The sequence below is a fragment of the Babylonia areolata genome, chromosome 1 (genome assembly GCF_041734735.1).
Source record: "Babylonia areolata isolate BAREFJ2019XMU chromosome 1, ASM4173473v1, whole genome shotgun sequence".
In the NCBI taxonomy this organism is placed as follows: Eukaryota; Metazoa; Mollusca; class Gastropoda; order Neogastropoda; family Buccinidae; genus Babylonia; species Babylonia areolata.
The window spans coordinates 71,755,882-71,783,621 of NC_134876.1; the positions used below are offsets into that span (position 1 = coordinate 71,755,882).

The 27,740-nt window shown below is 38.1% G+C and overlaps 1 protein-coding gene across 2 annotated transcripts; it reads left to right on the plus strand.

Moving 5' to 3' along the window:
* Window positions 1–183: 183 nt before the first annotated feature.
* LOC143286955 (testis-expressed protein 2-like) lies at window positions 184–27,265 on the plus strand. Of its 2 annotated transcripts, none has more exons than XM_076594932.1 (9): window positions 184–253; window positions 5,346–6,494; window positions 7,236–7,868; window positions 8,411–8,677; window positions 10,138–10,370; window positions 11,495–11,584; window positions 12,213–12,413; window positions 13,391–13,511; window positions 18,442–27,265. In XM_076594932.1, exons 2-9 carry the CDS (start codon window positions 5,352–5,354, stop codon window positions 18,571–18,573), a joined length of 2,820 nt encoding a protein of 939 aa, XP_076451047.1. In that variant the 5' UTR covers window positions 184–253; window positions 5,346–5,351; the 3' UTR covers window positions 18,574–27,265. The 2 variants fall into 2 exon arrangements, with proteins under 2 accessions (XP_076451047.1, XP_076451057.1); XM_076594942.1 differs by lacking the exon at window positions 184–253 and adding an exon at window positions 3,493–3,609.
* The last annotated feature ends 475 nt before the right edge of the window (window positions 27,266–27,740 follow it).

The following is a 27,740-nucleotide window of genomic DNA, read 5'->3' on the forward strand; positions in this document are numbered from 1 at the left end:
GGTCAAATAATTGCATCAGATTTTAAATGAAATCAAAAAATTACAAATACTTAATCCATGATATGAAAATAAAATTACAATCCATAATACAACGAAACATTTGTGTAATCTTTGTTTATTTTGAATGACACGTCTTGTTATGTTCCGATGATTTCTTTTCAGTGCGGATGTTCTAAACAGGAAGTTTGTTTTCGACAAGTGTGTTCGCCCACGGCCGACTGTTGATTGGACACAGTTTCTGGAACCCGTTTCGGTGAGCTTTTTCAATGGTCTGTCTTGCTCATACCAAGAGAATATTTCCTCTGCCTGCCCCGTTTCTTGATTTGATAACTGAGGTGGTTGCATATCAATTACAGTCTAGTTTCATGCAAGGTGGAAGTTTCCTGGTTTTGTTTGTCTGGGAAACAGAAAACATAGATTTAAATCCCCACAACCACTCCCCCGATCTTACCAGATGTTAAAAAATAAATAAATAAATAAATAAATAAAGGGGGGGCACTGAGAAGTGGTATGCGAAGAAGAATAATGGGCCAGTTAGAATGCGAAGGAAAGTTGTCATTTGACTGACTTGTTTGAATCTAAAGCCCGTTGAATTGTGAAAACTTCTGTCAAAACTGCCTTAACTTCGGACACCCCAATATCTCCGAGCTAAAACCTGCCTGTTCACTAGTTAGTATCGTAACCACATTTGGAAAAAATCAAAACAACACACACACGCGTGCGCGCATATCTATTTTAGCGTCCTAAATTCAGGAACCTATTTTCATACACATACACACGTTCTTAAACACACGCACAATCATGCGCACGTGTGCACACATACATGCATGTACGCATGCAGACACGCCCATATAGTCGCATCTCCCTTTCTCCTGCAACCCCAACCCCCTGCTCTTCTCCCCTCCACTATTTCCCCCCATCAAATATAAGTGAAAAGATAGAATACAGCTAATATTACTACCACCACCCCTGATCCACACCGCCACCCCCCCATCCCCCCCCCACCCAGCACACACACACATGCACACATAAGAATTGGCTAAATCATTTTCATGACACACCTGGATCTTGCCTTTCACAGATACAAACAGGATGGTTATGAATGCATATCATGCAGGTGTGTTTTTGTGTGTATGGGTGTTTGTGGTGACTGGGTGTCAATGCTGAATTGAAAATCAACATGATTTATAAACACTGACTAGATGTGTAAGAAAAAGTACTTTCATAAACTCCTCTCCCGATCACCGATTGCAAGCCTGAATGGTTTGACAGTATCACCATGAAATCCTTCTTTTTCCCAAATACTTGGAAATCATAGGTAACATTGAATCATCAAACTGTAGATAACATTAAATCATCAAACATTGACAACAGCCAGCGTATATGCATCAATTAGTTGCTATGGTGACCCAATATCACTGCCCCCACCCTCCACCCCTATTTCTCAATTCCCCCTCTCAAGAAAAGTATTCACACTCTGATCCATTAGAATCCAAGTGAATAGAAAATTATAAAGAAAAAAAATATATATATAATAACCCGAAAGTTTGATCATCCTTTGCATGCCTTAACTGGCTTTAGTTTCTCTAGTATTGAAGGTAAATGCCTCTCAAAACAAATTAACACACGAATAAGGGGAAATGCACCATCACTCCAAGTGAAAGTAGTTCATCCCCTTTGTGTGTTTCACATGTATGTAAAACATCAAATACACACACTAAAGATTCTGTAATTCATGTCGGCTTTGGCAAGTTATTTGACTATGAATATACCCAACATGTGCAACCCTGAAAATTAAATATGGCTGTGTATATATATATATATATATATATATATATATATATATATATCATGGTCAGGTAAAAATGGTCATACCCATAAAAATCCACTGTCAGTTCTCACAAGTGAAAATGGGAGTTAAACCTTTGAATGCATAAAGAATGAAATATTGTCTTTGTCTTTTTTGTATGTCTAGTTCCATTTATTAAATTAGCATTCGAAACAATGTGTTGTCATACTAAGTACTGGTACATCAAGTTTATGTGAGGGTTGGAAAATGTTGGACACATTTCATACTATTCAAATTTAGCTCTGTTATTAATGTCTCAGGATGGTTGATCAAGTAACTTTACCCTGTTACATTTGGCAGCATTGAAATGATTGATGCTTGGTTTCTATAACAGGAATGGAAATTTGCTCTCTGGAGCTTTTCTCACATAAATTATTATCTTGGTTGCTGATAAAGTTGTTGTTCACAGTCAGTAAGTCTGGCATTTGAACTTCAATTTGAATACTGGTACCAAAAGTTCATGTGATGGGGTGGTATGAATCACCCAAACTAGTCAGTGCTATGTCCAGTTTGTGGGCTGAAAAATGTTTTGTACAAAGTACGTGAAGGGTTTACTTGCATGGCAAGTCTGTGTTCTCCCTTCAAGCATTCAACAATGTATGCTGTATTACAATATTTTTACTGCCTACTGAGGCAGTACATTCTCAACTGTTCTAAAAAAGCTTTGTCTTTGTAAGTTTTGTCAAAGCATTTTATGGATGGCAGATAGATTTGTCGCCACACACACTGCTATCTCCTCTGAGTTTTCTAATTTCTGTCTCTGTCTCTGTCTGTCTGTCTTTGTCTCTGCCTCTGTCTCTGTCTGTCTGTCTGTCTGTCTATCTGCCTGTCTCTCTCTCCCTCCCTCTCTCTCTCTCTCTCTCTCTCTCTCTCTCTCTCTCTCTCTCTCTCTTTTCTGTGCAGGAGTGAACAATATAACATGGGTTTGTGATGTTTGAAATGATTTGTGCAAATTTGGTTTGGGGATAGTTTGGGAAACCAAAGTATGGGGGATACAACACTGTTTTTGTCCAAATTAAAACAAAAGCTTGTAGACTGCTTAAAACAAGATTTGTCCTTTGCTATGGGTGCACAATATTTTTACAATGTATATAATTATATTCAACATACAAGACATCATTGTAACTTGTTGTGTACTTAAGTCTTAAGCTATGTAAATAATATTTCTTGCAATTTAGCAGCCGCACAGATACAAAAGATTCTTATCGCCCCATTTATGTTCCCAAAACAGAGACATGTACATTTTTTGTCCAGAACACAGTGGACTCATGATTAATGAATTCCTGTTAGCTATCACAGGCATCCATGTATTCTATATTTAAATGTGTGTAAATGATGGCTGCAGAAAACAAACCAACAATGCCAAATGTTGCCAACTTTGTACATAATGCTCTAGGCATAAGAAAGCACAGTTTAGGTTTGTGATTCTTTCTGTATAACTTAATGTTCACTCCACATGCACAGGCCAAGGCCCTTGTCATGTTTATTGTCTGTCTCTCACTCTTGTCTCTGCATGCATACAAAACAATACCACATGTACCTGTCACCAGAAAAAAATGTGTTGTCTGTTTCCTGTACAGTCAGTAGGGCACTAGGAAGTAAAATACTCAACTCTTCATAATATTGCACATGAACAGATAAAAAAAAGACCCAGTTATTCCTTCCTGTGTCTGTCACAAGGAAACAAATCACCATTCTGTTACTTCTGACATCCGTTGTTTGCTATTTCTCTTTCTATAATTTTTACCTGCTCTGTGAGAGTAAGTTGAATGTTAAGATTTTATGTCTTTTGTCTGTCTTTCCATTTTTCTTTTTGAGAAGGGGACAAAATCAAACTCCTCCTTTTGATATTCTTGTCTTGAATGTTTTTATATTATGAACATTAAAAGAGGTATGCACACATAATGTTCATATGTAATTTTTTCAGAAAGTATTTTTGTTCTGTTTGTATCAGTTTTTCAGCATGTCACTGTCTTTCCCTGTCTCTGTCTCTGTCTGGGTGTGTTTGTGTTTTTGTAGGGATGTATATGCATCACTGGGTATTTGTGGTCTTTCATAATTTTTACTCTATGATTTTGTGTAGATTGATATCTTTTTGTTGTTGTTTTTGTTTGTTTTTTGTTTTTGTTTTTTTTATATATAACTTGTTTTAATCACGAAGTCCATTAAGTCTTCTTCCATAATCAGAATAATTTCCAAAGCCTTGTATGTTAGGTCATTTTGTGTTGGCTTTTGTACAGTCCATTCAAGTCAGGCTTGTAACAGCTTGAATGTATCTGTCAGTGACACTTGATGCTTACCCCTATCAGAGACGTGTGGAAATGCACAGCTGTTGGCAGTATTGGGTGGAACTTTCCCAACTGTGCTGTTACTGATTACCAGTGTGTGCGGCTGTGTGGAGCTTTATTTTGAATTCTACCTGCTCTGGGTTGGTGTTCTGTTCTGGATTGTTGTTCAAAAAGATAATTTGTACATTTGGTGTACTTAAAACTGCTGCTGCCTGCAGAAGTTGATAGGTTATTCAGAAAATAATGGCAGATTGAGGCCAAAGGAGAATGATAGTGAGACAAATGAACAAGCAAGCAGTGGAACAGCAGATCATATTACAGGAGGCAGACAGATGAGATACACAGTGTAAGTTTACATTAGTTCTTCCCACTTGATTTTTGGCTGTTGGTGACCACATGACAACAAAAGTGATTATCACTTCTTGTGAATTTTTTAGGCTTGTAATGACCATCACCATATCATGATGTAAGTGAATATTATTAAGTTTAACAAGATTTATTGCTACTGGTGACTGCTAACTAGATTTGTTGCTATTGGTGACTGCTAGCTTGATTTGTAGTTATTGGTGACCACTAAAATCTGGCAATTTGTGAATTTATTTACAGCTTAGTCTTTTATTAAGGACTATGACTCTTAAACTTGGCAAGATTGCTCTGGCTCTTAGTGTTGCAGCCTTGTGGGCTAGCTGGCCTTTGGGAAACATCCCAAAGAATGTAACTTTGGCAAGACACTATCCACATTAATAAAATTCTAGCCCAGATAGACAGAAGGTGCCTCCTCTGTTGTTCTGATGGTCATAGCCAGGCACAGCTGACTATCATACTACTTGATTAGTAGTTGTTGTTGACCACACACAAGATATTGGTGACTACTAGCGTATCGGTGGCTGTTGGTAGCTATCAACCAGATTTGTGGCTGTTGCTGTGTATTGGTGACCACTGACTTGATTTGTGGCAGTTGGTGATCACTTGTTTGATTTGTGGCTTCGGGTGTTTACTAGCTTGATTTGTGGCCATTGGTGACTACCAACTAGATTTGTGGCTGTTGGTGACCACTGACCTGATTTATGACTATTACTGTATTAGTATTAGTGACACTAACTAGATTGAAGGCTTATTTTAAACCACTGACTTGACTTATAGCTATAGTGACCACTGACTTGATTTGTGTGTTTTAATGACCACTCTCCTCCTTTGACTGCTTTCAGATAAAGATGAGCTCAACTTCAAAACAGAAACCAAAGCCTCCGGCACGACCTCCCCTTCCTCGTGGAAATCTGTCATTGGGGGGAATATCCTTCAAGAAACTAGAGAAGGGGGATGAAGAAGAGGAGGAAGATCTCACTATCACAGACAAATATAGCAGTCAGCTGCATCAACCAGATGTTATTGCCTCCTCAGATAGCTCAAGCCCAAAGAACAATACTCCAAAGGCAGGAACAATTGTGGAGAGAGAGGAGGGAACTGCATCGTTTCCACTGAAGAAAGGCAACAAAACTGTACTTGAATATAAAGAATTGTTGTCAGGCCTGAAAGGAAAAATCCAGGAAAAAATTACTAAAACCATTGAGGATTCAGCTGCCTATGAATCATTGAGCAAAAAGCTGGGTGTGGGTTCAGGCACCACTGACAGTAGTAAAGAACGTGCCACCAAGGCACCAGTATCAAAGCTGCAGAAGTCAAGCACAGATCCTCTCATCAGACCCCCAGTGCCTGTTATGGAACGAGCAAAAAGTGAAGAAAAGCAGGACCTGACAGAGAACCCACCACCTCAGCCAGTGGAGCTCAGTTTGGTCACAGATGAAGTCAGTGGTGAGGAAAACATAGTAGTCATGGATAAATCCTTTATGCAGCAACCGCCTGAAACACCAGACAGCAATACTGCAATTCGTTGTCGTTCCAAACCTACAAAAAACACATACAGCATGTCAAGAACTGCTGCAGCTTTGGATTTGCCAGGTGATAGCCTGCGGCAAGACGTTGATAAGAAGGATAATATATCAAAACCTGATCAGTCTGAGCAAGTTGATAAGTCATCTAAGACTGATGGGTCTTTGACATCACCTAAGCCAAAACCAGTGTGGTATTTTATCAGCCTTGGTGGTCGCTTGTCTCTACGGCAACAACTGTTGGTGGCTATGTTGTGTTTCTGTGCTTTTTCCATCCTTCCCATCCCTTCCTTCATGGCGGGGCTGATCATGGGGTGTATGTTGTCATCGCTGTGCCTGTCACTGTACAGCTACATGATGTGGCCGGGGGAGGCCAAAGAAGACATTCCACTGATCCCACTGGAGGATCTGCCACCAATGGAAATACCTGAAATGAAGGAAGCAACCCTGCTAGATGGTATTTATAAAGTAAGTGTATATATAGACACATTAAAGAGAATGCTTGGAAAAATGTTTTCCACCATAAGCTTTTTCATGCATATGCAGCATGCTTACAACCATGATACAAATATACACACACATGCACACACACACACAAAATGCGCATGTGTGCTTTAGAACATGTTAGTGACATGATAAGTCCCTCCTTAAGCATGTCATCCCATGAAATGAATTTGAACTCTTTTAAGTTCAGTATGTCCTATATTCATTAAAAGTCACTTTGAAATGTTCTCATGCCCACAGAATGTAGAAGTAATTATCTATAAGTTACTACTAAGTTACTGCTTAGCACTTTGAATACAAAATATTAAAAAATATATTACCTGCAGTTGCTCCAGCACTGTTTTGATTCACAATTTGTGATTTGACTGTTCAGTTCTCAGGTGGTTGAATATGAGCACAAGCTACAGTAATATTCAAGGTGTTTTCTATTATTCCCAGCAGTTTATAATCTGTCTGCCAATCAGTCAGTAAGTTTGTCTGTCCATCCACGTCTGTCTGTCTGTCTGTTTTTCTTCCACTAAATTTTGCTGTAGAAAATTTAATAGATATTTATTTGATGGTAGGTTTATGTTTACAGAAAATAGTGTGTGTTTGTGTGTGCACATGCATGCAAGAGAGAGTTGTGCAAAAGAAGATATTGTGTATGTCAGTTTAGTGTTTTGATCTTTCTGCTGTCCTCAGCAATAAATTGACTGTCTGTTACAGGGCTGGATGAATGAGATCACCAGCTATAATGTAGAGGAGTACCATATCAATCAGACAACCACCGTCTTCGTCACTCTCGAAGGAACAAAACTACGATTGCAGAAACCCAAAAACTCTGTTCCCAAGCGGGCCATGCATGATGAAAACATTTCTACTTCACAGTTTGTTGAACAGAGAAGTTTTGAACTAAAGGGGGGCCGTGTTTCTCTGCTACCTCCAGGACTGGTCAGAAAGCGAGTGTGGAGCAAGAAATACCCCATCTGCATAGCTCTTGCTGAGCCAGGAACAAAGATGAAGACTCTGGGTAACCTGTCAGTGGACCTGGCGCACAGTGATAGTTCTGGTCAAGGGACCGGCCTTGAACTGTTCCCTGAGGAGAAGTGTGACACCAGTGTCTTGTTCCTGTTTGCTCGTACAGGAAGAGAGAAGGAGGAGTGGTTCCATCGCTTTAATGCAGCCACACAGGAAAAGCCTCTTGCCAACGCCATTCTGGAGATGCGCCAAGCAATTGAACGTCATCGACAGTCCCATCCAAGGAGGGCCAGCTTGGAAGGCCTTCCACTGCAGCGACGTAACTCTGAAGACTCTCAGTCATCAACAGTGTCAGATCCCACAGAAAGTGCTGCAACTGAAGTTTGTATTGATTTGTGGTCTTGTGTTTTTACTTTTCAAGTTTTTAAGAACAGGAAACAGTTTACAGTAGGAGGATCAGGTCACATGAGTTTTTGTTGATAGGTTTTGTCATAAACTGGTGGGGCTTCAGTGCACTGAAGACAATAATTTCAAAGAAAGGTCCAAATTCAGCGGTACTAATGGTACAAACACTCCATAACCAAGGTGCATCATACATTTTCTATCATTGTATGCTTTGCTGCTTCAGGTTAACCTAATTGATATTTCTAGTTAATGGATTATGAGTAATAAGTTAATTAAAAACAAAGACTGGTTTTTGGTTTTATTGTGAAATAAAGTGTGTGTGCAGGTGGTCAATAAGTAATTATCACAGATAGGTTGTTTTTTTTAAATGTGTTCTGAGTGCATGGATTATTACTGCATAATAAATCATTTCTTTTGTTGTGTTGGTTTTTGGTTTTTTTACTTATATTACATCAATTATGAATCACAGCATAACCACAAAATCATTCATGGAAGATGTACTTTTTTGTGTGAAATAGATGGAAATCGTTGACCCAGTTCTGGAATTCACTCGCTACATGGGCCATCTCATGCCAGCCACCACATTCTCTCAAATCCTGTCGCCTAAGAACAGCAAGGAGTCTGGGGCCACGCCGCGACTGCCATTTCCTGGCTCAATCATCTGTGACAACCAGCTGTATTGGCTCAATGCACTGATTGGCCGCTGTTTTTTCGACTTCCTGCGGGACGGATGGTGGGCTGACAAAGTCAAGGACAAATTGCAGAGGAAACTCAGCAAAATTCATGTAAGAAGCATATTTGCAGATACATTGCTGAGACAGCTAGCTGGTGGAGTTTAACAACCTGTTGGCAGATGCCCTAAAGGTGGAATTGTTCCAGATGTGGTCTTGCTTCGTAGAAGGTGGTGTGATTTGAGGGGTGATGATGGGCGCAATAGCCGAATGGTTAAAGCGTTGGACTTTCAATCTGAGGGTCCCGGGTTCGAATCTCGGTGACGGCGCCTGGTGGGTAAAGGGTGGAGATTTTTCCGATCTCCCAGGTCAACATATGTGCAGACCTGTTAGTGCCTGAACCCCCTTCGTGTGTATACGCAAGCAAAAGATCAAATACGCACGTTAAAGATCCTGTAATCCATGTCAGCGTTCGGTGGGTTATGGAAACAAGTACATACCCAGCATGCACACCCCCGAAAGCGGAGTATGGCTGCCTACATGGCGGGGTAAAAACGGCCATACACGTAAAAGCCCACTCGTGTATATACAAGTGAACGTGGGAGTTGCAGCCCACGAACAAAGAAGAAGAAGAAGAAGAAGGAGGGGTGATGAGAAAGACCGTCAGAGATTTTATTGTACCAGTGTTCAAAAACATAGAAAGTAGTTGTGGTTTACTTTTAGCTAAATATTTCTAGGATTAGCAGAATCAATATTTCTTATAGATTGTTTTTATTAGATTGTCTATTCCAGTTCCAGCTAAAGACAGATTGTTTTCGTTAGAGCGTTGGGTAAGATGGATGTCTGTTTATTGTTCAGTTCATCCCTTATCCATGCACACACTTTTCTTTGTCATTTCCTTAGTTTTTGTAGACACTCGTTCCATGGAAATGACAGCACTGGTAGTACAAATCAGATGTCCTCTGTGTGTGTGTGTGTGTGTGTGTGTGTGTGTGTGTGTGTGTGTGTGTGTGACTCATTGAAAACTGTATACGTACAAGATATTAATGTCAGTGGATGTGTTACATCACACTCTCACATTCAGGTCAGTATGTCAGTAAATGTGACATACTTAGGTTAGTGTGTCAAGTATAGCATCCTCTGACATTCAGGTCAGTATGTCAATAAATGTGACATACTGAAGTCAATGTGTCAAGCATAGCATACTCTGACTTTCAGTCAGCATGTCAATAAATTTGACACATTGAGTGTAGCATACTCTCTCTACTTTTTACTTGCTTCTCATGCAGACTGTTGGGTATCTTATTTCGTATTTATTTGAAGTTCATTCCTTTTTCTTTCTGTATAAGAGAACTTTTTTTCTTTCCTGTTTTTTTATTGTCTATTTATTTGCCTACATGCTTTCCAGATACCATAGCAATATTGATATAGTCTTTGATATTCAAAATACAATGTCCTAGTGTATTTACTACTTGTGCATTCTATAGAAAACTATACCAACCATAATTGTTTTGTTTCCTTATTTGTTTGTTTATTTTAATTCAACATTTTATCTTAGCTGAATGACGTTCCAGGTACCATACTTCATTGAGGAGCTTCAGGTTACTGCGATTGATCTGGGAAAAGAGATGCCTGTCATTCGACGAGCTGCAAACCCTTACCTCGATGAGCAAGGATTCTGGGTGGAGCTGGATGTTTCCTACAGTGGGGGATTCAAGATGACAATCGAAACCAAAGTCAACCTGATGAAACTGAAGCGTAACAACCCACAGGAATCTCAGTCCACTGAAGACAACAGATCAGACAGGTCAGTGAATTGTCTCCTTGCTTGGAAACTAGGTTTCATTCAGATTATCAGTGAGTCTGTTTGAACAACTTGAGTAATAATAATGATAATGATAGCTTGATAACTAAAACTGGAATATTTTCCCCCCCAAAAAAAACTGACTGAGGAAAAAAATAACAGGTGTACTGAAATGCACAAGTAGGAAGCTAGAAGAAATTTCAAGCAAGGCAGCTTTTTCTCTTCTTCATTTCATATGCACCTGAATAGCTTCTATGTATTTGGCAGTTGAGTACCACCTGAAGGTTCATTAAAAGAAAATAATGTTTATTTATTTTTTCTTTCTTTCTTTCTTTCTTTTTTTTTTTTTTTTTTCTTTTTCTTTTCGTATGGTACTGCATTTATTCTGATATGTGTAAAGAATATCTGATAATAATTTGACTTTTTAACTGAAATTTTTACAACTTCTGATAGTTACTTCAGTGTCCACAATAATCATTTGACTGAAAACCATATGTTTACACTAGATTTCTTAACAGATAAAGATGTACTTGAAATTTTTTTTATAATTATTTTAAATGTTTGGATGCATGTCTGTCCTTGAAGTTTATTGTAAACACTGTTCAACTTGTCAGACATTTGTTTGAGTAATATCTCAAATCTTCTTCTTCTCCCTCAACTGTGTGAAGTCATTGGGGTGCTGCACAGAAGATTTGTTCACCAGGTTCCTCCTGGTCTCTTTGTTGTGTGTCAAAGCCTGTGTTTCTGCAGATGGTTTTCCTGTCCATTCTGCAGTGCTGTCAGTCCATTGTTTATTTCAGTCTACCCCACTGTTCCCTTCTGTGAACAGTTTGGAGGACTGTTCTGGCAAGGCCATTGAATCTCGTTGCATGGCCATTCCAGTGTAGCTTTCTTTTCTTAAGCGATGTCACCACATCTTCATAAGGCCTAAAGTGCTGCTTGATGGTTGGGCACACTTGTTCAGTCGTGATGTGATCCATGTATCTGATGTTTAGTATCTTGTGATAACACCTCATTTCCATAGCCTGAATTTTTGAAATAATTATCCATGATAAAGGTACATGTCTCACGTCTTTTCATGAAGGAATTTGTCAAGTTTTTCATGAAAATTGTGTTGGTTGGTACAGGTCACCAATAACAGATCCTGATGAGGAAGACAGTGCTGAGTCCTCCACCGATGATGAAGAGGAAGCAGCATGTCCAGAAGAAAAGGAAAGGTGAGCCAGTCTGGGATACTATACAAATATGATTATTGAAAATGTGAAGATAAAATAGTTGACTTACTAAAGCTGAGTGTTGGGATTTTGTTGCTGTTGCTGTTTGTTTTTGATGCAATGGAGTTTTATTTAAAATGTCCTGTTGCAAAATATCTGTTGTGCAGTGTCCTTGGGTAACATACATAAATATTGAAGCCCTTGTTTCCCTTGATCTGGGCTTTATTTTGTTTTATTTTTTCATCTAAAAGAGTGGCATCAAGAAACAAAGTTTGTGCAGCATTAGTAGCTAGTCCTGAAATGTACCAGGTTATCACATTATCTGATGTACACATCATATTACATAAAATGTGATGGTCACTATTTTCTTATTTACAACTGTAATCAGTACAGCTGTTGACTTAAATGCTTTGCCAAAATCAACAGTGTAGATGGAAAAGTTTATCTTCAAATCAAAAATGCTGCAAAATTACATTGTGGAAGAAAAGTAGATAGCCTGCAGTCATTGCTCCTGGTGATGCAACTTGTGATTCAGAAAAGATTGTGTAAGTTTCCTGTTTGTTTTCATTCATATCATATCTGCAAAAAGATGTTAAATGAAATAAAGAAAGACTTACTGATGTTTTGACAGTGGTGGGGGCAGCAAAAAGCTGCTGAAATACCTGAACAAGCTGACCTCCTCCAAGTACTTCCAGCAGGCCACAGAGTACAAGTACATCAAGCGGGCCATGGAGAACGTGTCCAACACCCCGCTGCAGCTGCAGGTCAGCGTCAAAAACTTGGTGGGGAAACTGGCCATCAACATTCCCCCCCTACCTTCTGACAGACTGTGGTGAGTCAACCCTCTTTCAAACTAATGCAGTTAACATAACCACTATTACTACTATTGCTACTAATACTGCTACTGCTGCTGCTGCTACTACTACTATTACTTCTTCTACTACTACTGCTACTTCTCTTCTCCTACAAATTGATGCTCACACCTCCCAGGCAGGGATCTTATGACATTTTCTTTAAAGAGGTGCACATACATAAACATACATGCTTCAAGTACACTATACACAAACAAGCATGGGCTTACACAAATATGCAAACAAAAACACCTGCACATGGTGTTCCAAACCACTGGCCCTGAGGAAGTTAATGGAAAGTGAAAATTGCATTTCTTATGGATAGGATTGGTTTATGTATTCTTTATTAACTATTCACTGTGTATCAAAATGTAAAATATGATCATGGCTTTAGTGAGATATTGCTGGAGTCTAAAGTACGCCAGTGATGCAGTCTGTTTGATCACTGAATGTGCTGAAAAGGTGTGCATACTTTGCAGGGCTGTTTTACTGCTGTAACTGTTTCCAATCACAAAATACATGTATCAGATACAGACAGGGCCTGGAATTAGCTGAAGCCTGGTGCCAAAAGGAATGCAAAAACCTATTTGGATTTGCGAACTGTCATGAGGTTTCTCTGAGTGGCACACACATTTTCAGCTGCAAGTCTCAGTCAGTTTTTCTTTCTGAACAATGATTCTCTGTAATATTGCATACTTTTGAACTTCAGCTCATGTGACAAACTTTTGTGTTCCCGCACACATGCATTCTCTTGTGCAGTATCTGCTCATGCATTGCTTCCTTTGCCCTGTGTGTGTGTATGTACAAATGTGCATGCCAAGCAGCCACGTGCAGACAGTCTCAAGCAGGGTTAATGCTTTACATATGTTGAGTCAGTCAAGGCAAAGTGAAGAAAAAAGTACATTCAGTTTTGCACTTTAAGTGTACAGTAAACAAGTGTCTGGTACTATCTTTGCAGGTATGGCTTTCGTGGCCCCCCACGACTGTCGCTAGTTGCCAAGCCACAGGTAGGGGAGAGAGTGGTGACCATCACCCACATCACTGACTGGATTGAACGCAAACTGGAACTAGAATTTCAGGTCAGTCAGTCATTTTATGTTGTTGTTTTTTGTCACATCAGATATGTCTGTGAAAACTTGGACTGCTCTCATCAAGGAGAGCTGGTTGTCATTGCCCTGCGCAAAAAGACTCCTCTTCCTTCTGCTTACACTTTATCTGAACTCCCCAGTGTCATCTCCTCTTTCTTTTTCGACACAGTCCAAAATATTCGTACCATCTTAGACCAAATGTCTTTCCAACCTGTTCATGCTGATCCTCAATTCAGCGGCACTCCTCTCCATTCCTTTAACTCACTCGATACTAACAACGGCTATAGCCATCGTCCATTTCCAACTGGTTGTATACTGACAACGGCTGTAGACGTTTCAACCTTCAAAAATTTCCACAAGTGACGTCGTGACCCATTGCCACAGACACAGCCATCCATGTCAGAGCCTAATTAGCATAGGCCAACCTTTGACCACTGGAGTGGCTGGCAAGTCACTTGTTGCCGTACTGCTGAGCTATTTTTATCGTCACCCAGGCCTTTGTGTTCAGACAAACAACAATGGCGTCGCAACCCAGTGCAAGTGGTTCACAGAGCAGACAAGGCAGGCATGTTTACACCCTACGAGAAGCCGTGGAACTGGTCTAAACAGAAGAATCAGATGCAGAGTATGGTGAAGAAGATGAGGAGAGTGATTTTGTACCATCTGAGGAGAGTGAACATGAAAGTTCATCAGATAGCGAACCTGATGTGGAAGAGCAGAGAGGCGTGGCAAGTGAGGCGGACAGTGACAGTGAAAGAGAGGCTGGTGCACACGGACTACTGGCTGACCAGAGCACGGACATTTTTCTTCGATTTGTGAGCAAAGAGTGGCATGAAGATTTTAGATTTTTTCCTGCAATTCCGCCATACACGGACCAGGAACTGCACGGACTGCAGTCACAAGGTATGACTGGCCACACCCCCATAGCCATGTGTTTTTTGGGGTTTTTTTTGTTTTGTTTTTTCCCATGTGTAGACTGCGGCTGTTTTGGATATCAAATAGTGAGTTTTTTCAGCCCTATGATTAGTGTTAGTGTATTCTTACAGTGCAGAAACTTTTGATATGATTATCAGTGTGATGTGTGTTAAAAACAGCTTCTTTTTTTTCCAAGAACAATGTGGATTACCTAGACAAGGATAAAGGATACCCCATCTCCATTCAGCTACAGACAGAGTACCATAGAGTGAAGAGCTGCTTACAGTGCTTATTTACTATATCAATAATAATGTCTCCAAATTTCAAGACTGTGACTTTTTTTTTCAGACCATACTAATACATACTGTACTGAAGAATGCCACGAGACAAATTACGAATTAGCTACTTTTATGGGATTTTTTTTTTTAATTTAGTTCATTTGTATGGTGCAGAAACTCTCAGAAAGCCTTTTTTTTATACTCTGCAGGGTTTGACAATGCAATTTATGTAGAAAATAATCCTTCTTTCAACAGTGCTGTGAATTTCACCACTGTGATGTGCAACCACCCTCAATGTTGTTATCATAAAAAAAGATAATCCTATGTATCTCTGGCTACAAAAAGTGAACCATGGCAGTAAGAGCTTTGAAAGTTTGTGCTCCTCTTGTTCACTTTATTAGTAATTGTGTCTCCAAATTTCAAGACTGTGTGAGTTTTCTTTCTGTATATATATTTTTTTTTTCAACGCTACACTAAGGCCTAGTATGCTGAAGAATGCCACATGAAAAATTACGAATTTGCCAATTGCATGTTACTGATATTAGTTCATTTGTACAGTGCAGACACTCTCAAATAGCCATTTTTTACATTCTGCAGGGTTCCTCAATGTGATTTATGTGGAAAATAACCTTTCTTTCAAAAATGCTGAAAATTTTTCTTCTATGCATTTCCAACCACCCTCAATTTTGTTGTTGTAAAAAAACTATGTTTTATCACTCCAGCTGCAAAAAATGAACCATGAAAGTAAGGGCTATGAAACTTAGAACCATGCTTATTCCATTTATCAATAAACATGTCTCAAAATTTCAGGTTATTGTGTTTTGTCATTATTTTTTGGTGATTTTTTCAAAAACCTATACAAATGCCCAGTTTCCAGAGGAACACGTGATTACAAAAAGCCCAGTATCGAGTGAGTTAATCCATTGACTGAAACAGAAGTTCATGAAATCCTGAAAGAAGTGACAATAAAATCCTGTGAGTTCGATCCTATTCCAGCCTTGGTCTTTTCCCAGTGTGTCTCACATCTTCTCCCCACAATCACCAATATTGTCAACTCATCCATTCTCACTGGAACATTTCCATCCACTTTCAAAACTGCAATCGTCCGGCCTCTTCTGAAGAAACCCAACCTTGACGCAAACATTTTGAAAAACTATTGACCAGTTTCTAATCTTCCATTCATGTCCAAACTCCTTGAAAAAGCTGTCCTCAAGCAGCTCAATAACCACCTTTGTTTCAACAATCTCGTCCACCCATTTCAGTCTGCCTATCGTGCTGACCACAGCACCAAAACCACTCTCCTCCACATTCTGAACAATCTACTGATAGCGTCCGACTCAGGAAAAATTTCCCTTCTCACTCTTCTCGACTTGTCAGCCGCCTTTGACACGATAGACCATTCAATCCTTCTTTCCCGTCTTCATTGACTCACTAAGTGTATCACAAGTGAGTCTTGAAGGCCTTGCCTCTCTTGTTTTACATTTGGTATCAACGGCACTGTTCTAAACTGGTTCAAATCTTATCTCACTGATCGATTCCAGTCTGTCATTGTTGATCATTTCAAATCTGAACCCATTAAAATCGAACATGGAGTCCCACAGGGATCTGTTTTAGGCCCAGTGCTCTTCATACTGTACACTGCTCCTCTCGCTGAAATTATCAACCGCCATAATATCAGTCATCATTCTTATGCTGATGACACTCAACTCCAGAAGAGTGATACCCCTGAAAAATTGTTGTCGCTCTTGCAAGAAACATCCAACTGCTTCCTGGACATTCAAAACTGGATGACTCGAAATAAGTTACAATTGAATGTGGACAAAACTGAAGCAGTGATCATAGGAACTAAACAAAAACTGTCTTCCATCACAATTGACACAATCAAACTTGGCAGTACATCCATCCCTCTTTCCACGTCAGTCAGGAACCTCGGTGTTGTCCTTGACAATACACTGTCCTTGCAAAAACTTATCAGTCAGACATGTCAGTCCTGCTACTGTCAACTGCGGCGCATCAGTGCCGTCCGGAAATATCTGTCCACTGACACAACATCTAGACTTGTCGTTTCTCTCATTCTCTCTCGCCTTGACTACTGTAACTCTCTATTGTCTGGTTTGCCTGCTTCATCCATTCAGTCCCTTCAGCGCATACAAAACTCTGCTGCCCGGCTCAGAAAGAAAACATCTGAGCACATCACTCCTCTTTTGCAACATCTCCACTGGCTCCCTGTCTCACACCGAATAAAGTACAAGATCAGCACTCTATGTTATAAATGTATTCACAAAACTGCCCCTTCCTATCTCTGTGGCTGCCTTCACCTCTACACTCCATCTTGCTCACTACGATCGGTTTCGGATCCACTCTGTTTACGCATACCCAGATTCAAACACTCAACTGTTGGCCGCTGTTCTTTCTCTGTCTCTGGACCGTGCGATTGGAATGAACTTCCTCTTTCGCTTTGTCAAGTCTCTACTCTCAGCTCTTTCAAGTCTGGCCTTAAAACCCACCTCTTCCCAAAATAGCCCCCCCTCACCCCCCTTGCTTGCCCTTCCTGTTTTTAGTTTCCACAGTTTTAGAGTTATGCATGTGTGTGAATGACTGGTGCGAAAGCGCTTTGGTTTGTCTCTGCACAAGATTCAGCGCTTTATAAATACCATTATTATTATTATTATTATTATATCCATGTATAGAGCTGGAATTTCAGGTCAGTCATCGGTGTTGATTACATCAACATATTTGACAATCAAAACTTTGGCTGCTCTCCTTGGAGAGAGTTTGGCATCACAGTCATGCCCGTCTTTTGTGAGGAGGGGGAGTTCCTTTATTTTGCTTCATGTATATGGGTCTGCTTGTTTATCCATCAGCATGATTTGATACAGAATATTGCTTGGGGCAATCCTTATATTGCAACGAAATCTTTTATACATGCTGAGTGCATGCCACACATAAAACCTTGATTTTGTTTCTTTGTCAGAATCTTAAATTGTATAGGTATGTACACTGTGGTATATGTGGAATAATACACACACAATTCTGAGCACACATGTGCCCACCGACATACATATGCTCATGGCATGCAGTACTGGCAGAAAAAAAATTAGTCGAAGAAATTATTCTTTTATTAAAGATTAATCATAATTTTATATTCATAGTCAGCAGGCTCATGTTAGCTTTCACACATGCACAAGTATCTATGCACAAAGGGCACAAACTCTCTTGCACAGACGTACATATGCAAAACAGGCTAACTCATAGGAAGGCACCATTAGATGTTGTACACGCATTCACAAATACACACACACAGACACAGACGCATGCATACACACATGCGCGCGCACACACACACACACACACACACACATGTATGCACATGTACAAACAAGCACATACACAGAGACACACACATAGAGACACATTCATGCATGCACGCACACACACGCACGCACACGCACGCGCGCGCACACACACACACACACACACACACTGCACGCGCACGCCTGCCCACCCACCCACACACACACACACACACGCATGCACGCACGCACGCATGCAGAAGAGAGAGATAATGAAGATACACAGAAGATACATATACAATCACCAAGACACGCCTGCTGTAAAGTCTGTTGTACAATATTCAGGATTAGCATATATCTGTTGACAGCGAGTGTTTGTGATGCCCAGCATGGTCTGTTATACAATAATCAGGATCAGCATATATCTGTTGACAGCGGGTGTTCGTGATGCCCAATATGGATGATCTCGTGATCCCCATTCTACGTGCACCGGATGATGAAGAGCAAACCCTCAACTTTGCAGGAGCTGCATCTCCAGATGTTGCCACCTCCATGGAACCCAACTGAAATTTGTTCTGTTGCTGAAAATTCAAACATGATCTTCTGTTGCACAGTTGCTACACTTTCGTAGCTTTCTGAGTGTTTTGTTTGTTTTTTACGGAATGAGGCGTATATATAAGATAATAAGTATATGTTTGTTTGCAGTATACACTGTTATTTTGATGAATCTAATAATCTTATGTTCATAAGTGTTAAAAGTCTCTCCTGGTGTGTGTGGTGTGCATGCATGCATGTATGCATAGGCTGATTGGTTTGGAGGTTTTTTGGTGCTTTTTTATGGAAATGATAGAATTCTCAGAGACGAGAGGATACTATTGTTAGACTGGGTGGTTGCTTGGCTGGTGATTTCATTTATTTATCTTTCTGTGTTTTTGTGTGTTTCCTATTGATTATACTTTTGCTGCTGATATTATTGAATCCACTCAGTCTCTGCAGTTTGTTTGTTTTCAGATATGTTAGTGGATTTTAGAAGAAAATGGAAAATGAATATTTATTGTCCTTGTTGCTTTATCTTTCATTCTTTTTTGGGGAGCACATGTTCACAGTAAGTTTCTGTCTTGAAATACTGTGATCTGCAAACTCTTTGTTCTGGTATTCTGTTTTCAGAATGTGCTTGACTATCTTTTGTTTCATATCTTTCACCTGTGCCACATGTGCCATCCAGGGATATGCCTTATTGTGAACTTACTGCTCATTGGAGCAACTGTGATGGAGAGAATTGCTCAATTAATCCTGGTTACCTGCAAGAGTTTATCTCATATGTGTCAGGTAACTGCATCACTGTCTTTCTCCTCTTACATGATTTTGGCAAGCAGTCACCAACTGAGACTGACTGGTATCCAACCTGAGAACAAGCTTGGAATCCCCATATGATACAGCCATGTCATGTTAGAATATTTCTCTATAAATAGTGCTGTAATAGATGCTCAGTTTTAGACAAAAAATATTTTCCCTTTGAAAGTATCAACACAAAATTAAAGAGTGGCCTTTGTGTTTGGATATTAGTTATTTACATCTGATGTGAGTGAGAATATGAAATTAGGTGCTTATTCTGAATTTATTTTACAAGGATTGATAAATATTATTTGTGTGTGTTTATGCAGACTGATATTACATACAGGGAAGAAGGGGGGTTGGCCTCAGTGGGTGGGTACAAGGGTCAGGGCTGAGTATGATTCACTTTTTAAATGAGTGTTTTGTGTGTGTGTGTGTGTGTGTGTGTAAGCAATCACATGTATGCATGTGGATGAATGGGCTTCCTTCTTCACACACACACACACACACACAATTGATGAGTTTTCTCATCTTATCTACTCTTGTGGATTGTCAAACAGTCAACTGCTGACATCATGGGAAGGCACAATAACTCATGAGGCCATAAAAAGCTTGTGTGATGTGAAATACAATGGTGGCTGCTAAATTGAAGCTAAGAAAAATGCTGCCCCAGCATTGGTTTTTGGATTTAAGTGTGTGTCTGCTCACATCACCTCAAAGAACATGACTGAAAAGGTAGCTGATAAAAGCAAACTCTCATTGATTACTAACATAACTCTTTCAAGCATTATCACGTTTCCAAGCTATGTGTCTGTATGCTGAAGTTCAAATTTGTGCATTGAAGATCTGAAATCCATGACATTGTTTGATAAGTTATGGAAACACAAACACACCCAGCATTTATACAGCCAAAATGGATTCTGGCTGCGATGATATGGAACTGGCAGGGTAGAAGCAGTCAAACATAAAAAGTCCACTTATACAAATAAGTGATAGTGTGGACGGCAGTCCATAAAACAAAACAGAAAAAAACAGGCTCATGTAAATGCTGACTAAAGAGTTAAGTAATAGGATGTTCAAGGGTTTAGTAGTAGAATGTTCAAATTTGATATTTTTTGTTGTAAAATGTATTAATTTATTTTCAAAAATGATTCTGTAAATGCTGACTAGTGTGTTTAGCATTCAAGAACAGTAGTAGGATGTTCAAATCTGATTTTTTTTTGTTGTAAAATCTATTGATTATTTAAAAAAATATCAGTGATGTTGGAATAACTGGTCTCTGTTACTTCATGATTTTTAGATTTTTAGACTGATTGAAACATAATTTGATTCAATAATTTAGATTCTCATTTTTCGCTTAAAAACAAATTCTTGGAAGACTCTTACGATCTAGTAGTCTTATGGTGGATATGGCAGCAGGTGATGAAATTCTGTAAAGCAGACACTGAGCAATCACCGGTATACTGATATTTGGCTTATGCTTTATTTTGCAATTTAAAGTTGATTTGATTTGCCATTGCCCATCATTAGTCATTGTGGTGTTAACTGAATGAAGGTATTCTTTGTGTATCAGTTCATTCTCATTTCATACATGTGGTTTTTGATAATGATTGTTCTAGTAAAATCCACTAAATGTGTATCAGTTGTATATCTAGTCTGCTCTAAATATATCCATGAATAGACAACGGTTTTACATTCAGAGATTTCTAACTCAGTCCATATATGTAAAGGTTGTATAACAAGACTGTGATAAACAGTTGTGATTAAAAATATTGAACTCATGCAGAACATGAGAAGTTATGTCATTGCTAAATACTACTTGTTTGTAATAAATGTGATATCATGTTATATCTGATTCAAGATATGTAACATAATTTGTTTGACTATTCCTGCTTATGGCAAAACTCTTCTTGTATATTTGCTGTATCAGAGTACATGTATTCAAATATCATAAAATTGATATCCAGCTGAACATCATATTCGAGGAGATTTTTTATGCGTAATTTGCCCTTAACAGACAAAATTAAACACCATCAAGATCTTGTTCTGTTCCATTTCCCCAACACAGTGAAGTCGTGTGTTTTATTTTTCTCTCTGTTTGCATCTCATGTTCAGTCAGGACCTGGAAAAACTACCCCCCCACGCCTACCCCTACCCCCACCCCACCCACCCCCACTCTCGCTCTCTCTGTCCATTTCTTTTTGCAGTAAAAAGGATGATGATCTGACTGGAAATTGATGGAGGGAATTATATGCTCTGATTAAAAACTGTGCTTTGAACATGTGATACCTATATTGGCTTCAGTCAGCTTAAGCTGCACTGCAGAGAGATGAATCATTTGTTATGTGCGATGAATAAGTCAGTATTAATCTATGTGTACTCTATGTGTTGTCCATCCAACTTATCAGGACATTATTTGTGGGCAAGAAGTGGCTGTCTGATTCAAGTATTTGTCAATAGTGTATAAACAGCATGTTTATTCAGAAGAAAGGGTTATGTTTCATGACTGCCAACCCCTCCAAAGAAACTATATTTACTCCTTGCAGTCTGTTCCTACACGTATGTCGACGCCGTTCATCAAACTGATCAAAATATGATTTGTAAGTAGTGGAATATTTTCACGAGATCTGAAGTTGTAAGCTGCTGGCCAGATTTTGAAAGGCAGCCTTAGATGGACAGAGCAGCTTCTAGGTGTGAATGTTTCTTTGCCTGCACTATGGCAGTATGCAAGGACTTCGCATTTGCTACCCTCTAGCTGTTTAGCTAAATCAGTGAAGCAGAATGTCTCTAGGTGGTTCATTAAAAGTGGATTCTGGGTATACTCTTGTTCCGATTATAAATAACGATAAGCAAGGACTCACATATATTTTATACTGTAGTATATACATATATTGATAAAGAGACTTGTATTTGTTTGAAAGGTTGTACTTTTGCTCTGAATAAATCCTTATATATACATATGTATAAAAGAATATATATATATATATATGTAAGCTAATATTCATCTATAAATAGAAAGTGAAACACAAAATATATTAAAATATATTATTTTGTATAATATACCACTGTTGAAACAATAACCAATTTGTTTGAAGCCAAAAATATGTTTCAGATACATCTGTTGATGCCATCCTTACCCCTGAAGGCACCTCTGTTAAATAATCAGTTACTGCATATTTGTATTGAAAGAATCCCATTTAAATTCATCTGTTATTACAAAGGGACAGGGATTGCTTTTGATTGAGATGTACAGCTATATCACCCTTTCTTTTTTAATCATGTCCTGATACTCTGTTATTTATTTATTTGTTGCATGTGATAATCTCATCAAAACAAGTCTGTATGTATATTATTATTTGTTAAAACAGGAGGGTTGCATGTTTGATTGCCTTGTCAAAAAACGTGTCTGGTGTGACAACAGATATTGATTTGTGTACTACTGTAGATCTTCAGGTTAAGCTGTCACGCTTTTTTCTTTCTTTTCCTTTTTTTGTGTGCCTTTCAGTCTTTCCTTTTTATTTTTGTTGTTGTTGCCACATCTTCCATTCTTCTAAGTGGCATCCTCATACCGCTCCTTCTGAATCCCTCATACATCACAACTTCCAGATTGATTCTGTCACCGTTAGCACCAGCTGTCCTTCAGGAACTATCAATGTCAGGTCACCGTGAAGCATACCAACAGTGGAGACGCTGCATTGTTGCTTTGATACTCTGCTGGTGTTGAGTGGTGTTTGTTCTGATATGCAGGACACCTGCTGCTGAGCCAAGAGGGGCAGTTTTTTCATTGCTGCCCTACATGCCAAAGGGCATTACAGGCAATGAAGAAGGTCTGTTAAGCACCTCCACTTGCAGCACTAACATTTTAGCTGTAGAGTCGGATTGATGGAGCACCTTCCCTGAAGTGGAGACCATGGTCTTATCTCCCAAGTGTTAACTTTTATGAATCTCCCAAGTCCCAACACAAACTTTGACATGAATTCATCACAGGCGTGGATGTGGACAGGAAATCAAAACTGAAATCACTATGAGAGCAGAGTATGAATGGCTACCAAATTTAGGAAAATACAAGATACAGAAATACTTTATGATTTTCCAAGAGAAAAATTAACATGTTTACTGGCAACATATGCATCACCTCCACAGAACAACACAAAGCCCAACTATGTTCCCACATTCCAGCACAAACACCCATCAGTTGTAAGCATATGCCCAACACATTAAAGGTCATATTACCAGTGTTATGCTATGACCAGTATACTTAGTAGTCTTTTGATTATTGTGATAAAGATGCTGCTACAGAGATCAGTTTATTTTAGGTTTGAGACAACATTGTCTGACAGCTCTGTCAGAGCTGTATTTCATGCTGCCTTTTATAAATTAGCCACCATTTGATATTTTTTTTTATTACCATTTCTAAATACAGTGTAATTACATCATGTGATGTAAATTGTATGCAGCTGAAATAGATGTTATGCAGGCAAGGTCCAAGATGGCTTCCCTTGTATGACATCTGAAGCCTCTCAGATTATTTTTCTAAAAGGTTTTGAATTTAGAAATGGGACATGCAAACTGCTACACAACAAAGTTGAGTTTTTGTTGTTGTTGTTTTCTTTTTCTTTCTCTTTTTTTTTTTTTTTTTTTTTTTTTTTTTTTTTTTTTTTTTTTTTTTGTTGTTGTTGTTTTTTTTTTTTGTTTTTTTTTGTTTTGGTTAGTTTTATTTCATGGTTTTGTTTATTTTTAGCACTACATGGATATTATGACTGTAATTGTCCATAGTTTTTAACCAGAAATATGTGTTCTTTGAAAGTGCCCATGTGCATTATTTATACAACGTGATGAACAAAAATGCTTACAGCTTTGGGTTTTGTTTTTGGTTTTTCACTTGTGATTTAGTTGTTTGGTGTTTGGGCTTGTATGGAGGGGCATGTTGAAATGAAAAATGAATTTTAAGGGTAATTCAGTCAAATCAAATTTTCCAAACAAAAATGTTTATTGTTAAAATCAAATCTTTTTTTGTTTTTCTTTTGTCATTTTGTGTTTGTTGTCAATTGTTTTTGCATTATTTGATGTCTTTGCTGAATTACCATTATTTGATGTCTTTCTGAATTACCATTATTTGATGTCTTTCTGAATTACAGGCAATCGGGTAATTTGATTTGATTACATACTTTGGTATATTTTGTTTGAAAATTTGGTATATATACATTTGTGTACACTGACAAGGTTTATATTGTTGTGAATGGTTCTGTTACTGTCAGAGATCATATACCTTATTAATTATTGTTCTTTGTACTGCTTCTTATTTGTTAACATGCTTTACATTTTATTTCTTTGGTGGTATGGCATGATGTGCAGGGATCAGCATGGAAATGTCTTCACCAAAAATGCCCTAGTTTTGCTGGTGACTCTTGTTTGCTTTAATCTACTGACTTGTCTCTTTATTTCATTTTAATTACTTTTTAATTACACACTTTGAAAGCTGTGAAAACCATTAACTGTTTCTTTACAGAATATGTCCTTAATATTTGTACATCCTTTTTCTGAAAATTAAAGAAAAAACAGAGGAACCAGCTTGCAACTACAAGATTTGGGTATTGTCTACAAGTTGGTGAGTGTGATCTGTCTGTAAGCTGTGTTTTGTGGAAATTACAGTGATGACCAAAATACTACAATATGACAAAAAACAATTTACCTAACCCTGCCTGAATGTTACAGTGAAGGTAAGTGGGATGTGGTGGAATCACATCACTATTAGTCATGGCTAAATTGCCTTCTTTTTTTGTGATTATTTTTCACAAGTTATTAACAGGTCTATCAAAATATCAAAAGTTCAGACCAACATTATTAAGATTTTTGTCTTGTGTTTGATTCTTTGACAACCACTCCACCAATTAATCTCAATGACTGTAACACAGTATTTGGCAGATGTATAAGTCTGACCATTTTCAAGTTAGTTTCCCTTTAATGACAGAGAATATGTACATGTTAAATATTTTTTTAAATCAACCCAATTTCTAAAGATTGTATGATGAAATTAAGATTATTCTTATTGGTTAACACAACAGGAATAATGAGCAGTATTATGTGAGAGGTTAATGAAATGATGAATGTTTAGTTGTAACCTGCACTTATTTTCCTCCACTATTTGTATTACAGATTAAAAAGGTGAGAGAGAGAGAGAGAAGGGGGGAGGGAGAGAACAGATGAATGATAATTCACATGAGTACAAGACATGAAAGGTTTATTGTATAAAACATTGACAAAAATCACAACTGTCTACATTGTTGACTTCAAAGAAAAAAACCAAGATTGCTTCAAGATTCAAAAGGGTATCTACAAAATATAAGGTAGATTTCTCAATTCTCAATCACAAACTAATCCTGACAGTTGAATCTGTGACCTTTGTAACTCATATCAAGTAAATTAAGATAATAGATAAAGGAAAAAATAAATGTAATCTATGATATATATGTTATGGTTGTTGGGTGGATTGTATGATACAGCCTTTGTGCAGAGACAAGACAATGGGGAAGAAAGGGGAATTAAGACATCACACAAGGGGGTCATTTTAGAGTGGTTCTCTGTTTTGGTCTCTTGAAATACAGTGTGTGAACTTCTGCAACATGAATGAACTCCACATGAGAAAATATACAAATATTCCTAAAGCAATTTAATAAAGCACACAAAAATATTCCTAAAGCAATATAATAACTATTTACTTGATATTATTTGCAATGTGCAGCATGAAACTTGTGTAATACAGCTAAATGGAAAATATACAGACAATACAAGTATAAAACTATCATATGAAACTCTCCTTTCTTTACTAGCAATGATTCAACACTAGTTCAAATACTGATTACCCATAGTAGTTTTTACACATTATCCTTGAATGAATTGATCTATGATAATGACAAAGATAATTGAGTGTAAACGAACAATTACAAACCATCCCACAAACGGTTTGTCTTTCCTTTAGTTTTCTACAATAAAATTAAATCCAGTAATCTAATTCACAGCAAGAATAAATACAAATTGTTTGATAGATAATGAAAAACTAAAAACATATAAATAATGACAGTAATGACAACAATGATAGGATCTGCTAATAATACAAAGTGATCACAAGGATATCCTCACCTGGTCAGTGTGACAAAAGGCAAACGGCAAAAAAAATACAAGGATGTGCTTAGTCCAACCAATTCTCATGCTTTGACCTGCTTATATTGTGACGGAACCAGTTCAGCCATCCAGAATTCTTCTCAGTGCATCTTAAAGATGACCTTAAGGAACAATGATTCCAGCAAAATGCTGTTTAAAAGAAACACACAGTTGCTTCCCATATGAATAATCATACATTCCCCTCATATACATCTAAATATTGTATGTACATGTCAGACTGTTTCCACTTTCATCCATGCCACTAACACATTTGTGCATCGTAAGTAACACACACATGCACTCTCAAACACAATCATTCAAAGTAATACAAAAAATAAATGCTATTACATATTCACACATTACTCACAAATATGTATTGCATGTACATAACATTAAAAAATACTGATAAAAAGAAAATGAAAACATGGCTTAATCATTCATTTTCTACATCTGTGACAAGCTTTAGTTTATCTCAATCATACTTAATATTAAAATCATCATCAAGTGTTGAAATGTGCACCCCCAAATTTAAAGTTATGGTATTTATGGTATGGTTTATCCTGCTGAAAATCCTCTCTTCCAAGGAAAAGGTAGATGTAAGAAAATATTTCATTTAGTTCTGCAAATGTAAAATAAGTCACTGCAAATGTTCAGAGACAATGTCATGTATGTTATCCTGCTGTATCTTTACATTTGAGATAAGTGCATAAGACATTTTTATTTTTAATCATAACAGAAGAAATAAATCACTGCAAATCTTATGTAGTGTTTTTGTTTATCTGTTAACCCACTTTACATCCCAAAGAAAGAAAGAAGACTGATGACATCTATCCTCCTCCTCCCGATTCTCTCCCACCCAGTTCCTCAGGGCTGGTTTATAGAAGAGAGCCATGCGCATAGACATAGAAATGAGGACTGCTAGGCTGGTGAAAAAACTGGTGCCACTCAGCTGCTTCATTGTAGTAGTACAATGTGGAACTGAGAGCAGATGGTATGGTCCATCCAGTTACTGACTTACTATTGAGTATTGTGTAGGGGGCTGAGTCACTTTTTTCTAACACTGAATGTTCTGTACTCTGTGTGCCTGTGCGCACACTGACCAGTCTGTATGGATATGGTGTGGACAGTGATGTCTGGACTGATTTTCATGCAGTATTATGCAACAGATGTTCAAGTTTGAGATGAAAATGGTAAATTGTTTTGATTTTGATATTACTTCAAGGTCACAATGCATCGTA